At 43.9% G+C, this 16,110-nt stretch overlaps 1 protein-coding gene across 9 annotated transcripts in view; it reads right to left on the reverse strand.

The window, feature by feature from the left end:
- The window catches only part of ABCG5 (ATP binding cassette subfamily G member 5), a 47,801-nt gene that overhangs the window by 21,030 nt on the left and 10,661 nt on the right, over nt 1-16,110 (reverse strand). For 4 of the 9 annotated variants that reach the window (XM_042932141.1, XM_042932143.1, XM_042932133.1 and 1 more), the window contains 7 exons: nt 15,433-15,554; nt 8,411-8,547; nt 8,231-8,329; nt 2,917-3,049; nt 1,616-1,755; nt 726-855; nt 52-265 (listed from right to left, as the gene is read on the reverse strand). In XM_042932141.1, coding sequence (XP_042788075.1) covers nt 52-265; nt 726-855; nt 1,616-1,755; nt 2,917-3,049; nt 8,231-8,329; nt 8,411-8,547; nt 15,433-15,554 — 975 coding nt within the window. Of the gene's footprint in view, nt 1-51; nt 266-725; nt 856-1,615; nt 1,756-2,916; nt 3,050-8,230; nt 8,330-8,410; nt 8,548-8,646; nt 8,793-15,432; nt 16,064-16,110 lie in introns of those variants that run through there. The other 5 variants (XM_042932138.1, XM_042932139.1, XM_042932140.1 and 2 more) reach the window with 5 other exon arrangements.

Raw genomic sequence — 16,110 nt, forward strand, 5'->3', positions numbered from 1 at the left:
TTTTCTTTCACTGGTCATGCCTAACCACCTAAAATGGGCTGAGGCTCTTACCTTAAGAGAACACCCAGTTTAGAGAGAGCTCCAGGAGAATCTTTGGTTTTAAACGGAACCGTTGACAATGTTTTCAGGTGTTTTGCTCTTTCAATATTCTCCAAGGTTTTGTGATAAATTGCTGATTCTTTGTAGGCAGATTCAATCATCTGGACTCTCTTGTAGGTTTCCATTTCCCGTTCTTTGCTTTGAGTATCCACGGATGTCAGGTCCACTAATTTTTTCCCAAAAGAAATGGCCCATGAGTTTTTAAATGCAAATATATGCACAATGGCTTATAATACATGTTTCATCATTGATTCAGGAGTACTAGCCCACCTATAAAATCAAAATATTTTCTGTTCATGCCCACCTATAAAATCAGAATTCTTTTAAAGTTACCTGCAAGGCCTTGAGGATTCAACTGAGGCTGTCTGTGAGAATTTAGAAGCTCAGCTATTTTTCTCTGACAAAGTGGACATGCACCCATTTAAGAGAGATCTCCCACCTCAGTCTGACAGGTCATCTATCAGATGGTAAGTTAAGGGACCCAGCCAAACTAATTCCTTAAAGAGTGAAAACACCGAAACAAAAACAAGAATAAAATCCACCAGTGCTGTTGACATCCAGGCAGAAATCTGAGATGGTTAAGTTTAATAAACATTCATGATGGGAAAGGTGAAAAAAAAACTTACTATAAAAGTCAAAAGGGTTTGAATGTTCAGGACAAGGGTAATTGCAGCCATTGAAGAAATCAAGCATTTCCACCGGTGTCCCACAGAAAACCAGCTCTCCACAGCTCAGAATGGCGATTTTATCAAAGAGCTGATTGGAAAATAGATGGTATTAGTGTATAATCAGGTTACCATATTCTTCAGGAGAGTAAATTTCCAAGCAGTGAGTCCTTGATTATCTTAGCCATGCATCATATTCTTATTGTGTCCACTGGAGACACACAGAGCATGTCCCTATTTTTTTCAGCTGGGGTTGCTCCTGTGCACAATGCTGCATCCGGCCTGGGCCCAGCATCACATCTGGGGTGGAGGAGAACTCCTGGAGCTGGCCAGTGGACCTGAGTCTGAGTCCTAGTCATGCCACTGAGTGAGTGACCTTGGACAAGATGTCCATGTGTTTAATCTCAGATCCTTGCCTACAAGAGGCAAATAACAGCTCCTGGGAAAGTATCCTGGGAAGTATCCTGGGAAGATGAAGTGAGATTTTTGGAAGGAAATCTATATGATTCAGTGGAAAGACACAGCTTTTGAAGCCAACTGGACCATGAATGCCACTTCCAGCTTTTTTACTGTGTGGTATTGACTAAATTTGGCATCATTTCTAAGGCTCCCTCTTCTCTATTAAGTGACAGTACAGATGCCCACCTCATAGGACTGTTGTGTGGACTAAATGAGCTAGTGCACAGAAGGTATTTGGTACATGGTAGGTGCCCTTCCTATATCAGGAAGCTCATACTGGTTCCAATTGCTCTGGTTGACAAGTACTAATCTCTCCCTCATGATCCCCATCTCAACACACTCATCTACCCACCCCTGATGAGTTAAGCAGGAACAAGAGACGTCCCTCTCACCTGAAAGAGCTCAGAGCGTGGCTGGTGGATGGTGATAATCACAATGTGGTTCCTGCGAGCCAGCTCTGCCAGGAGGACAACGATCTGATTTGCTGTCATGCAGTCCAGACCTGTGGTGGGCTCATCAAACAGCATGACCTCTGCAGGCAAGGAAGGGTCAGGTTTCTGAGTCACTGATGAGCCTGGGCTTTGGGCTCTAAACTCAGAATTTTGAATAGTTCTTTATGGAGATGTCTCATCCCATCTTACTCCATCCAAATAGTATGCTGTGAGGAGTACCTGCATGTAAACCGGCTTTCAGCCCGAGCCCAAGACAGAGAACCTGACCTAGTAAGACCCAACTCCCAGCTGCATAGCACATTTTGGCTTTAATCCTTGAGGGAACAGGGCAGAAACAAGATCAGCCTCTCACATGGTACTGTGGACTGTTGGGGCTCTGTCCAGAGGACCAATGACAAAGCACGAGGGCTGGTGAGCAGGCACCAAGTTGTTTTCAAAAGGTTGAGAGGAGGCTGGTTAAAAAGACATAACCTCACTTTATGTGGAGCACTTTCCAATACTGACACGGTTTCTGTGCTGCAAAAAACTCTGACCCATACAACAAAGTCCGAGGTGGGACAGGGGCTTAGATTCTTTAGAGAGTTTAAATGTGGTTCTTTCTACCTAAAAAGTGAGATGGGCTGTTAAGAACATCTCTCTTCCTTGTCTTCTAGTGATCAACCACCATCTGAAGAGCAGGCAGTCTTAGTCTGCCTCAGTGTAGTATCCAAATGTAGTATGTCCTCTTCTAGGGGCATGTAAGTGCTGAGGTTCCCCCAGTGGCAGGGAGAATGACCAAACTCAGCAGGAGAGGCAGGTGACTGGCTACCTCATCTTGATACTTCTCCCTCCAAAATACACACTTTTTTGTGTATCAAAGTCCTGCTTTAATTCCTGCCATTTCATTAGTACCTCTAGTCACACCACAACTCACTGGTTTTCCACAGCACACACAGTGGTGCTGCTCTAGTAAGAAGTTAGGATGGACAGGCCAGGCCCATGTGTTCATGGAAGACCTTCACTGCACATTAAAACACAAATGCAGTGTTTCCAAGTCTAAGAGCTGTTTTGTACTCAGATGGTGGAATGGCATCAGGAACTACATAGTATTTCCAAAGAAACTGGGTCCCTGGTTTGATGTCAGGGACGTCAGTTCCACACAAACCTCTCTGCAAATGGAGACTATGAAAAAAGGGACCGAAAACGTCTCCAGACCTATGGAAGATGGGCAGCAGCCGGTAGTAGTTCTGAGTTCCACTTACTGGGATCCTGGAGAAGCTGGGCTGCGATGGAGACCCGGCGCCTCTCGCCATTGGAAATTCCCCCAAGGTTGTAATTGCCAATCAGTCGATCTGCCACGTGGCTCAGACTCAGCTCTACCATGACTGCATCCACCTGTTTGAGACACAAAGTCCCAGAAGGCTGGTCTGCTGGGCTGCTGCCCTAATTCATGGCCTGAAGGTGGCATGGGAGAGGCAACACACTTCCCGGGAGTGCTCAGCCACTTTCACCACACTCTAGGGAGAACATGCCTATTATGGTAAAATTCAATTTGGTCTAAATCATAATACATGTGTCAGATTAGAACAAATAATAAAACTGTTTTTTAAAAGTCTCTAGAGCAACAAAACTGTTTACATTTGTTTCAGGGAAATTCACCAGGAAACACTGGAGACTTCACTGGACTCCTATTTTCACAGAAATCGTTTTTTTAATTTTTTAAATGTTTATTTATTTTTGAGAGAGAGAGAGAGAGAGAGAGAGAGAGAGAGAGAGAGAATGAGACTGACTGGGGGAGGGGGAGAGACAGAGGGAGACACAGAATCCAAAGCAGGCTCCAAGCTCTGAGCTGAGAGCACAGAGCACAACATGGCGTTCGAACTCACGAACCAGAAGATCACGACCTGAGCTGAAGCTGGATGCTTAACCAACTGAGCCACCCAGGCGCCCCTGTTGGACCCCTATTTTCAGATGTTGCATTGAGTCCAGCATAAAGATCCTCCAAAGGTACAGTTACAACATACTTTTTAAAATATGTTTTGGGGGCACCTGGATGGCTCAGTCGGGTAAGCATCTGACTTCGGCTCAGATCATGATCTCACAGCTCATGAGTTTGAGCTCCAGGTTGGGCTCCGTGCTGACAGCTCAGAGCCTGGAGCCTGCTTCCGATTCTGTGTCTCCCTCCCTCTCTGCCCCTCTCCTGCTCGCACTCTCTCAAAAATAAACATTTAAAAAAATATGTCTGGTTTTTGAAATTTTATTATAATAAATGTTTTATATACCAAAAAAAACCTAATTTGGTTTGAACTAAACCTGACTACCCTTATATAACCCAAATAAGTCCTGGAGTCCCACCTGGCCCACTTTCAGTGTGGTTTTGCATCATATATAATCCAGTTATCAAAAGTAATTAAAAATAATGCCAATTCTTTACTTGAATATCTTTAAGGACTTTACAGAGGACCCAGTTTATTACCTACAGCCACACTTCATGTCCTGTTCCAGTTCTCTCTCCACTTCTCTTAGACTCTGCCACTCCCTGACACCCTCTCCTTACTCCTCCTCCTCAACTTCCCCAAAACTAGAAACATTCTTTAATGACTGTCTAATCAAGAAGGTTGGCCTTTTCCCTCCCATTCCTTCTTTCCTTCCTCAGCTTAACCCATCTCCAGAGACTCAAAAACCTCTACTTCTGGCCCTGCCTTGCTGATTACCCATATCTACATAGGGCCTGGGGAAAGCAGCTAGAAACAGACTGAAAATACCTACATATATGGTAATGAGTTGCATTCCCATACACATCCAAAGAGACTGTGTTACTTTTACCATGAAAAAAGAAACAAAACACTACATTAAAAAGTAACAACAGGGGTTCCTGGGTAGGTCAGTAGTGAGTCTGACTTCAGCTCAGGTCATGATCTCACCACTCGTGAATTCGAGCCCTGCATTGCGCTCTGTGCTGACAGCTCAGAGCCTGGAGCCTGCTTCAGATTCTATGTCTCCCTCTCTCTGCCCCTCCCCTGCTCGCATTCTGTATCTCTCTCAAAAAGAAACATTAAAAAAATATGTAACAACAAAGTAGGGGCGCCTGGGTGACTTAGTTAAGCACCCGACTGTTGATTTCGACTCAGGTCATTATCTCACAGTCATAAGATCAAGCCCTGCATCCGACTCAGTGTGGAATGCAGAGCTTTCTTGGAATTCTCTCTCTCCTTCCCTCTGCCCTCCCCGACTCGTGCTTGCTCTCTCTCTCAAAATAAGTAAAAACTTTAAAAAAATAACAACAAAGTAGATTGGAGTAAAAGAGGAGATAATTTGTGGAACAAAGTTCCAGAAGAGCCAGGAGTGGGATCAAAAGCATAGATGTAGATTTGACCACAAGAAGGAATACATCTATATTACATCCAAAGAAAAACGAGGTTAATAATGCATAAATAAACCAGTATGATTTATTTTGGAAAAAAGGGTCTCCTCTTGCCATCAGAGTAGAAGGATCCTGGAATTGAGTTTTGCTTGATATGGCCAGGCTGATGTGCTCACCTGCCAGGGCAGATTCCTGAGTATCCCTGTCATTTGCTCTGCAACAACCAGAATAAAGGAGTAAACTTGCTCTCCTGGCTTGGAAGGGATAGAGAGAGGAGGCATTTATTTAACCTGTTTCAGATGTCTCATACTCTATCCCAAAGCCTCTCTGTTTGGTGAACACTACTGGGAATGGAATTCACAATGTCTTAGAAGGAACCCTTGGGATCACTGGGATCAACAACCTCTATGCTATGTGTTCTCAAAATGGACTCATTCCTCACATTAATACCAGGAGAGATGCATTATTATTTATTCATTATGGAGGAGGAAACAGATGCTCAGAGAGGTACATAACTTGCCCAAGGTCACACCACTAGCAAGTGACAGACTGGGACTGAGAGAACTGTCTGGGTTCTCAAGTGGCCCATGAAGCACAAGGTTTAGCCCACAATCCAGCAGACAGAGACTGCCCATGTCAACCACAGCTTTATGTTCAGGTTCCTTAGAGGAGAGATCTGCTGTGCTCTGCCCTCTATTACCACCATTTCCTTCTTACTACTTTGTCCAGATTTTATGTTCTGTGGACTAGATTTGCTCAGAAAGTACTTTCTCAGGCAGAGGAACTTTCACAGGACTTTTAGGGGCTGCCAGTGCCAAGAGAACAGTTACTGGGGGCAGGGGGGGGACAATTTTGCCATCAATTGATTACAAGGCATCCATGAATTTTCTGAATATTTATGCATATATGTGCATTTTCTGGGGAAGAGATCCATGGCTTTCTTAGATTCATTCTCTCATTGGGATATGTGACATAAGTGGATCACTAACTCAGAAGAATCTGTTTATGATTTCATTTCTCCCACTCAGATACCAATAGGATCTTTTTCTGCCCTTTTTAGAAACAGAAATACTAAAGCAAGCAGAGACAAAGTCCATAGATGGACTCATCTGTTACTCACTGTCAGGGGTAAGTCACGTGAATATGTATGTGCCTCAGTGTGGGCTGAACTCGACCTCCATCTTCTCTCATCACAATGCAGCTCGGGAGATTCCAGGAGCTCAGGAAGGCATGATAGAACTAGACAGCCTAGGGTCACATCCCAGCTCTGCCATTCCCAACTATCTGATCTTAATCTTGTGTGTTAGGAGATAATGCCTCCCTCATAGGGTTGATGCCAGAATGAAATGCAATACTATGTGTGAACAAAGCCTGACTAATGCCAGCCAGCTATGAGAGTTCAGAGTACAGACACACCTTGTTTCACTGTTCTTCACTTTACTGGGCTTCACAGATACTGTATTTTCTACAAAGTAATGATCTGTGGCAACCTTGTGTCAAACAAGTCTACTGGCACCATTTTTTCCAACAGCATTTCCTTATTTCGTGTGTCTATAAAGTATTTTTACTTTTTTTAAGTTTATTTTTAGGTATTTTGAAAAAGGGGGAGCGGGGAGAACGAGCATGTGCAAGCATGGGAAGGGCAGAGAGAGAGGGAGACAGAATCCCAAGCAGGCTCTGCGCTGCCAGATGCAGGGCTTGAACTGACTAACTGTGAGATCACGACCTGAGCCAAAATCAAGAGTCGGATTCTTAACTGACCAAACCACATAGGTGCCCCTAAAACATTCTTAAATTAAGATGTGCGTTGTTTATTTTAAACATAATGCTACTGTACACCTAACAGACTACAGTATAGTATAAATATAACTTTTACATGCACTGGGAAACCAAAAACTTCACCTGACTCCATGGATTTTGGGATCTGCCTTACTGCAGTGGTCTGGAACCAAACCTACAGTATCTCCAAGGAATGCCTGTATAACCTAGTAGAGTAGCAAGAACCTCACCATGCGTTCTGAGTACTCTAAGGTAACCTCCAGGAACAGAGCTAAGTATCACTCTGTGAGGCTGATGGTCCTTTTCGAGGGCCAGGCTCCTTGCTAAGACTCCTCTGGAGTAAAAGCTTATCCTCTAGCACTGTCTAGGACTCTCAAACAGAAGAATGCTCTTTACTCACCCGGGTATTTTATCAAACAAATCTGCTGGCACTTGGGACACAGCTTAGACCTAATTCCACTCTCTAAGCCCTGTCTGAAAGTCCAATGCCAGGGACGAATTGAGCAAGTTCCTGGGGCAGACTCAGCAGTGCTTGATAAAGATGGGGCGCCCTCAGCCGAGATGGAGGATTTCCTTGGAGCCCCAATGGCATTAAAGGAGGCTAACCTTGGAGTCTGGACAGCAGATAGAATTTGTGTGCCCAGGAGGAACTTCGCTGTGGCTTTGCTGAAGCCTCTGAAACAGATGTTGCTGGCCTCCTCTGGTGACCCTCCTCTGAGGGCCTATTTCCCAGGGAACTGCACCTGCTTTGTAGGTGGCACACCTACCCACACACCCTTAGTCCCTGTGGGCTTACCTCTGACTACTTCCAAATTAGATACACTTAAAGAAACAGACTGAAACCCAGAAAGAGTTGACAAGTCAATAGTCCCTTCATTAACTTAATCCAGTTTGGATAAGGCACATTCAAAATGCCTCAAAGAAAGTTGAGAAAAGTCTCAACAGGGCTGCAGAGCAAAGTACTGTGAGGAAAATAACTATTCAAACACTGAGCTCCTAGAACGATGCCATTCCATAGAAATATAATACAAGCCACGTATAGAATTTAAATGTTTTAGTAGTGACATTTTAAAAAGAAACCAGTAAAATTAATTTTAATATAATTTATTTAACCCAATACAGCCAAAATACTACCATTTCAACCTGTAACCAGTATTTCAAAAATTAATAAGATAGTTCATATTTTTTTTCAGACTAATTTCCAAAAACCCATGGGCGTTTCCCACTCATAGCACATCTCAAGTGGGCCTGGCCATGTGTTGAGTGCTCAAGGCCACAGGTGACCAGTGGGTGCCATACTGGGCAGCGCAAGTCCCCACTAAAGAGGTAAAGAGTGAAGGGGAGGAATGGATACGTGGAGGGAAGGGGGGTGCAGAACCATTGTGGGGTGATACCCTAGGGGGCAGGGCTGCAGAAGGCCAGATGCTACCCACCTTCTTCTGGAGGAAACCTGGGGAGCAGCGACGGACAGCCAGCAGTGCTGCATAGTGCAGAGTCTCCCGCACCGTCAGGTTGCTCAGCAGCGTGTCACTCTGCGAAAGAGGGAGGCATCAGCATGGCAGTGGCCGAGGCCAGGCTGCAGCAGCTGGGGCGGGAACTGGGGATGCGCCCACCTGCTGGACGTAGGAGAAGCAGTCCTGGAACTGGTCTTTGTGCAGCAGCCGGCCGTTCATGAACACCTCCCCAAGGAAGGTCCCCATGCGCTGCAGCCTCCCAGACATGGCATCTAGTAGCGTGGTTTTCCCGGAGCCTGGGAGACAAAAAGACAAGGCCCAAGAAGACTCCCTCCATGAGGTATTGCCAGGCCATCATCCCCAGACCCTCTGTGGGCCCCTGGTCTAGCACTAACTTGCTCTCTCTTTAGCCTCTTGAGTCAAACGCTCATGCCACCAAATGAGTCTTTCCGGCTTGTCCAAAAAAGTCACAGAGAGACGAGGCATTTCTTTCATCCCAGTCAGGACTGGAGAGGCTTTGTCTGCCTATTTGCTTCTAAAGCTATTTTGAGTTGAAAAAGAAAAAAATAGGATCAGAATAAAAAGAAAACCTAGGCTCTTGGAAAACGTTTGGATCTAGGACATCTGAATTTCTTTCTGCACCTGCCTCCCCCAACCAGGGATCAGTTAGTGGTTCCTGAAAATAGGGAACACTGCCTAGAACCTTGCTAATCAAGTGTGGTCGGAATACCAACACCACCACCTGAGCACCTGGTACAAATGCAAACTCTCAGCCCCAGCCCAGGCCTACTGAATCAGATTCTGATTTCAGACAGAGAGAGAGAGAGAGAGAGAGAGAGAGTGTGTGTGTGTGTGTGTGTGTGTAAAATACATACTTTTTAAAAGTTTATTTATTTTTGAGAGAGAGAGAAAGAGAGAGACAGAGAGAGAGAGAGAGAGACAGAGAGAGAAAACAAGCAGAGGAGGGGCAGAAAGAGAGGGGAACAAAGGATCTGAAGCCGGCTCTGTGCTGACAGCAGAGAACTCGATGTGGGGCTCAAACTGATGAACCATGAGATCATGATCTGAGCTGGAGTTGGATACTTAACCCACTGAGCCACTCAGGTGCCCCTAAATATATATCTTAGTGTTCATTTATTTTGAAGGGGGGGGGGGAGGGCAGAGGGAGAGGGAGAATCCTAAGCAGGCTCTGCACTGTCAGCGCACAGCCCAGCACAGGACTCCATCTCACGAACCATGAGATCATGACCTGAGCCAAAATCAAAAGTCAAATGCTTAACTGACTGAGCCACCCAGGTGCCCCAAGATTCTGCTTTTTAATAAAATTTCTGGGTAATTACCACACATATCAGAGTTTCAGAAGCACCAACCTAGCAAGTCCTTTAGTAAAATCAAGTTGGCCTCAGCCTACACTGAGAACCTCACTAACAGCTTTCCCCTGGTTTCATTTTTCTAGTGTTAGAGGTTAGGTGATACAGTTAGGATAAGACACCAGCTGGCCCCTCGTTTTCATACTGGACATAAACCTACATGAGCCCAGAGAGTCAATGGACACAGGAATTAGCATGGCCAGGCTGCTAAGAAGTTAACAGGCAAGAGGTTCTGAACTGCCTGAAAAGAGAGAATTCTACCAAGGATATGATGATTTGTGCAAAACCGCAGAGAAGATCTTTTGTTCAAATACTGTAAAGCAATTGCTTGTTGCTGTGAGGGGTACAAAGATGAATGAGCCAAACTCCATTAGCGGTGGTGTTCTTATTTAACCCATGGGCTGACCAAGATCAGAGTTAGCTCCAGTATGTTCAGTAGAGGTCAGTGTGGGAAGAGGGGAGGGAGTGTAAAAAAACAAAATGTGACTTCATTCAAGTTGTCTTTCAAAACATGCTCTAAAATTTCCCAGTCATGATCCTAAGCCTCGTATGTGGTTCCTCTAACTAGAAGCTTCCTTGACCTTCTATTTCTGTGATCCAACCTCAACTCTGACAGAAGCTCCAAATATCTTCGGGCCTGGATTCCAGTCCCATCACATCAAAACTGGCCTCCCTGAGGTCATCAAGGTTGCCTCCTTGCTGCTGTATCTGGTGGGTACTTTCCTCCCAAAAGCATTTGATACTGTTGCCTGCCTTGCTCTATAAATCTCTCTCCCTTGGCTTTGATGCCACTTCATCCTCTTTGTTTTATCCTGCTGGTCTGGCTGCTCCCTCCCAGCCTCCTGTGGGTGACACTCAGGGTTCTCTCCTGGGCCTTTGGCTCTTCTCATGTTATACATTCTCAGTAAGCAACAGCAAGCACCAACTTGCCAGCCAGCATGCAGGGGAGCTGCCTTGCATGTGGATTCTCCAGCTCTGCTCAAGCCCTCAGATGACTGCAGCCCAGCAGGCTTCTGACTATAATCTCATGAGACACTCCAGACAGAACTACCCAACAAAGTCTCTTCCAAATTTCTGACTCATAGAAACCCTGAGAGATAGTAATGATTTTTATTGTTTTAAGCCACTTAGTTCTGGGATACTTTTTACATAGAAATACATAGCAAACCTCTTTTTAAAGATATCTCAACTTTATTACCTATCAACTCATTAGTCATTGACCAGCAGGATGAAAAAGTTTATTCAAAAAAAATAATACAAGAAACTGATATGTATAATCAGTGGAAAATAAAAAGAAGAAGATGCAAAGTTAGACACAAAAATGCTTAATGTCCTAGAATATGACACCAAAAGTATAGTTAACAAAAGAAAAAATAGACAAATTGGACTTCATGAAAATTAAAAAATTCTGTGCATCAAAAGACACTATCCCCACTGTAAAAGGGCAACCCACAGAATAGGAAAAATATCTGCGATCATGTATCTGATGAGGGATTAATATCCAGAATACATAGAGAGCTTTAAAGCTCAGAAACAACAACAGCAACAACCCAATTCAAGATTGGGCAAAGGACTTAAATAGACATTTCTCCAAAGAAGATGTATGAATGGCCAAGCAGCACATGAAAAGATGCTCAACAGCACTAAGCATTAGGGAACTGCAAATTAAAACTGCAATGAGATACCACCTCACACTCTTTAGGATGGCTACTATCAAAAAATTGGAAAACAAGTGTCAGTGAGGATGTAGAGAAATTGGAACCCATGTGCAGTGTTAGTGGGGATATAAAATGGTATAGCCACTGCAGAAACAACAGTAGTTTCTTAAAAAATTAAAAAATAGAATTACAATATGACCCAGAAATTCTACTTCTTGGTAGAAAAAGTAGAAGAACTGGGGTACCTGGGTGGCTCAGTTGGTTGAGCATCCAACTTTGGCTCAGGTCATGATCTCACGGCCTGTGAGTTCGAGTCCCGTCTCAGGCCCTGTGCTGACAGCTCAGAGCCTGGAGCCTGCTTCGGATTCTGTGTCCCTCTCTCGCTCTGCCCCTCCCCCGCTCATGCTCACTTGCTCTCAAGAATAAAACATTAAAAATTAAAAAAAAAAAAGAAGTAGAATTCTACTTCTTGGCAGAAGAATTGAAAACAGTTTCAAACAGATATTTGTACACCCATCTTCATTGCATTATTCACAATAGCTAAAATGTGGAAGCAACTCAGGTATCCTTTAATGGATGCATTAATGGATGAACAGAGCAGCAAATGAATTTAAAAGGGCTTTAAAAGGGAAGGAGATTCTGATACAGGCTACAACATGGATGAACCCTGAGGACATTATGCTAAGTGAAATAAGCCTGACACAAAAAGACAAATACTGTATGATTCCACTTTTATGAGGCTGGGTAGTCAAAATCATACAGACAAAGTATAATGGTGGGGCTGGAGGCAAGAGGAATGGAGAGTTGTTGCTTAATGAGTGTAGAGTTTGTTTTACAAGATGAAGAGCTTTACAAGAGCTTTGCAAGATGGATGGCGGAGATGGCTGCACAACAATGTGAATGTATCTATTACCACTGAACTGTACACTTAAAAATGGTTAAGATGGTAAATTTTATGTGTACTTTACCACAATAAAAAAAGAAAACAAAAGGTTAATGCCCTATAGGGCAATAAAACCATGACCTTTGGAGTTATCTTCCCTAAACAGACAGAAATTGTTTATAACTAAATAGTCCTCTACAAGGGAGCAAGCAGCCCAGAGTCTGGGTCCCAACTGATAGCAAATAATGAGTCAAATATATTTACCCTCCCCTGGAATGTTGGGTGACCCTAGGCAGGCTTACATTAGACCACTCTGTTGTGAGACTTTGACCATCTAAGTCTTCTTTTGCTTCACTAATAAAGATTTGACAAACAGCGCTGTGTGAGGTAAGACACCAATGGAATCATATGTCATTTTGTGAAATGCTAACATACCACTGATTCAACACATATTACTAAGCACCTACTATGTGGCTAGTCCTATTCTAGTTGTTGAGAATACAGAAAGAAAACAAAATAAAACCTCACCCCCAGGTGAATTTGCAGTCTACTATGAATTCATAGCCAGTATAATAGGATAGACATTGTTATAAAACTATGATTAGGGGGGCGCCTGGGTGGCTTGGTTGGTTAAGCGTCCGACTTCGGCTCAGGTCATGATCTTACGGTCCGTGAGTTCGAGCCCCGCGTCGGGCTCTGTGCTGACAGCTCAGAGCCTGGAGCCTGTTTCAGATTCTGTGTCTCCCTCTCTCTCTGCTCCTCCCCTGTTCATGCTCTGTCTCTCTCTGTCTCAAAAATAAATAAACGTTAAAAAAAAAAATTAAAAAAAAAAACAAAAAACAAACTATGATTAGGTATGATCACAAACCAGCCCATGAGCTCCCAGATCAAGGCCTCCCACCCACTGTCCTGCTGAGATGTGCATGAAGCATGACACTGGCCTGTGGGACACCCTTCTGAGAATGTGAAGTCATTCTTTGTTGTGTGCCACACACCATTCTAATCCTACAGAAAGAAGACAAGCAAAAAACAACAGGAATAACTCAGGTTTTCTTATTTTTAAAGAATGTAATAATTAACAAAAGGAAAATTAGAATGACCCTGAATGTCACAGTGCATGCATATAGTTAGAAATATTGAAAAACTGGAAATAGGAACTGACAAGAAATCTCAGCAAAGAGGTAACACTTTTTGTCACTGAATTCCTTCTCATTTAATCTTAATGCTACTATTGCCACCCAGTTGTTTACCTGCTGTAGCAGGGGAATGGCTATGGATTTAACTCCCAGGTCAAATGAGGCTGACCGTGCTTGACTTTTGCAGACTTGTGTTACCCATTGCTATTACAGAGAAGAACGCAAGTAGGTAGTGCCAGGAAATGTCAACAATGCAGTGCAAACAAGAACTCAACCAGGAAACTCCTCTGAAGCCAGTCTGTCAGAATCTTTTACCCTGAAAGTATATGGGATAACCTAGTGTAGTAGTGGACCCTGTAGTGTCCATGCAGATCCACTTGTCAGGGTCAATGCTGAGGAGTCAACAGCTGTGATCCCCATGGGCCATTGCCCTCAGACACAAGGATCTGCCTCTCTGGAGGCTACACCTGCCCAGAGCAATGACTGGCTGACGTAGGGACACAGAGACAAACAGTGAATTCAGCCTCAAGTGTAGATAACCCAAAATAGAGAAGGAGGATAGAGTGGGAAATGGGCACAAAGATAGCCTCAGTGAAGTGTGTAATATTTAATTCCTTAAAAAAAAGGATGTGATGAAAAAAAAAAAAAGGATGTGATGAAAAGATGCTCAACATCACTCATCATCAGGAAACTACAAATCAAAACCACAATGAGATACCACCTCACACCAGTCAGAATGCCTAAAAATAACTCGGGAAACAACAGATATTGGTGAGGATGTGGAGAAAGGGGAACACCTGCAGTGTTGGTGGGAATGCATCTGATGTAGCCACTCTGGAAAACAGTGTGGAGATTCCTCAAGAAACTAAAAACAGAACTACCCTACGACCCAACAATTGCACTACTGGGAATTTATCCAAGGGATAAAAAAATGCTGATACAAAAGAGGACACATGTACCCCAATGTTTATAGCAGCACTATCAACAACAGCCAAATTATGGAAAGAGCCCAAATGTCCATCAACTGACAAATGGATAAAGAAGATATGGTATATATATACAATGGAATATTACTCCACGATCAAAAAAAATGAAATCTTGCCATTTGCAACAACATGGATGGAATCAGAGTGTATTATGCTAAGCAAAATCAGTCAAAGAAAGACAAATATCATTTCACTCATATGGAATTTAAGAAACAAAACAGATGAACAGAGGAGAGGGGAAAGAAAAATAAGAAAAACAGAGAGAGAGACAAACCATAAGAGACTCTTAAATACAGAGAACTGAGGGTTGCTGGAGGGGTGATGGGTGGGGGGATGGGCTACATGGCTGATGGGCATTCAGGAGGGCACTTGTTGGGATCAGCACTGGGTGTTATATGTGATGAATCACTAAATTCTACTCCTGAAACCATTATTACACTATATGTTGACTTGGGATTTAAAAAAAAAAAAAGGACATGAAGCAAATACGGTATAATGTTAAGATTTGATAAAGCCAGATGTTAATACATGAACTTTCTCTATTCTCTACTCTTGACTGTATATTTGAAATGCATCATAAAAAACAAAACAAAACAATGGATATGGGGCTAAGTGGGTACCTTTGTGCTTAATTTTTTTCCTGCCCCTGAGCACAGTATAAAAATCAGGGAAATTGTGTTTACTGGGTACTTCTACATGCCAGGCACCATGTTAGGGGCTTTCCATACTTTGAAATATGAACTAACTAATATGTTAGGCAGGACTTTATTTTTTTTAAGTTGATTTATTTTGAGAGAGAGAAAGAGAGAGAGAGGATCCCAAGCAGGCTCTGTGCCGCCAGCACAGAGCCCAATGCAGGGCTCGAATCCATGAACCTTGAGATCATGACCTGAGCCAAAGTCGGACACTTAACCAACTGAGCCACCCAGGCTCCCCAGGAGTTTATTCTTTTCCAAGGATCTTTCTAAAGGCGTCACATTAGTACCAGATTCCATTCAGTCAGACATGTCATTTGATTTCATTCTAATACCAAACTTGTGGCCCTCTTGCTACAACTTAAACCTGTTTTCCCAATGTGTTCAAAGCAAGCCAAAGCCTTTTCTGAATGCTCACTGAGAACGTAAATTTAAAGTACTTCCCAAGCTTACCTGAGCTCCCTAAGATGCACAAGATCTGCCCACTCTCGATGTACAAGGAGACATCCTTGAGGATCTGCCTGTCCCACTGCTGCCGGCAAGATGTAAAGTCCCACCAGGGTCCAACCTGGTGACTTTAAAGGAAAGGCAGTGTGGGGTTCCTGAAGGTGCCAAACCCTTGTGCCTCAGCACTAATCCCAGTGGTTTCTGGACAGGTTCTTAAATGTGGTTGGGGTTCAGTGCCTCTCTCTTAAATGTGCTTGCGGTTCAGTGCCCCTCTCTGTGGACGCTGGCAGGTAGTAACCGAGAAAGCTCATCTGTGTAAAACGCCTGCCTGGGAGCTGCTCTGAATACCAGCTCTCTTTGATCCTGTATTCCTTCACCAGGCTTCATTACAGTTTGTGTTGTAAGTATTCCCCAAGCCCTCTCCATCCCCATGGGGCAGGCTGTACACGGGGGAACACAAAGGAAGGGGTAAGAGGCCCAAAGCTCGGGCACATGGCAGAGCACAGCTGCCTCACTGTTAGAGCTTCCATGTCCTGCCATGGGCAAGAGGGGGGCCATTCACCATTGTTCATTTACCACTGGCAGCCCTTCCCCTCTCCTCTCTCCACCCTGATCCACTGAGGGAGCCCAAAGCCTCCATGTATGCTCCCCATTAGCAAGGAAAGCCAGCAGAGGGGGTGAGAG

This window comes from Panthera leo, chromosome A3, assembly GCF_018350215.1.
Source record: "Panthera leo isolate Ple1 chromosome A3, P.leo_Ple1_pat1.1, whole genome shotgun sequence".
Taxonomy (NCBI): Eukaryota; Metazoa; Chordata; class Mammalia; order Carnivora; family Felidae; genus Panthera; species Panthera leo.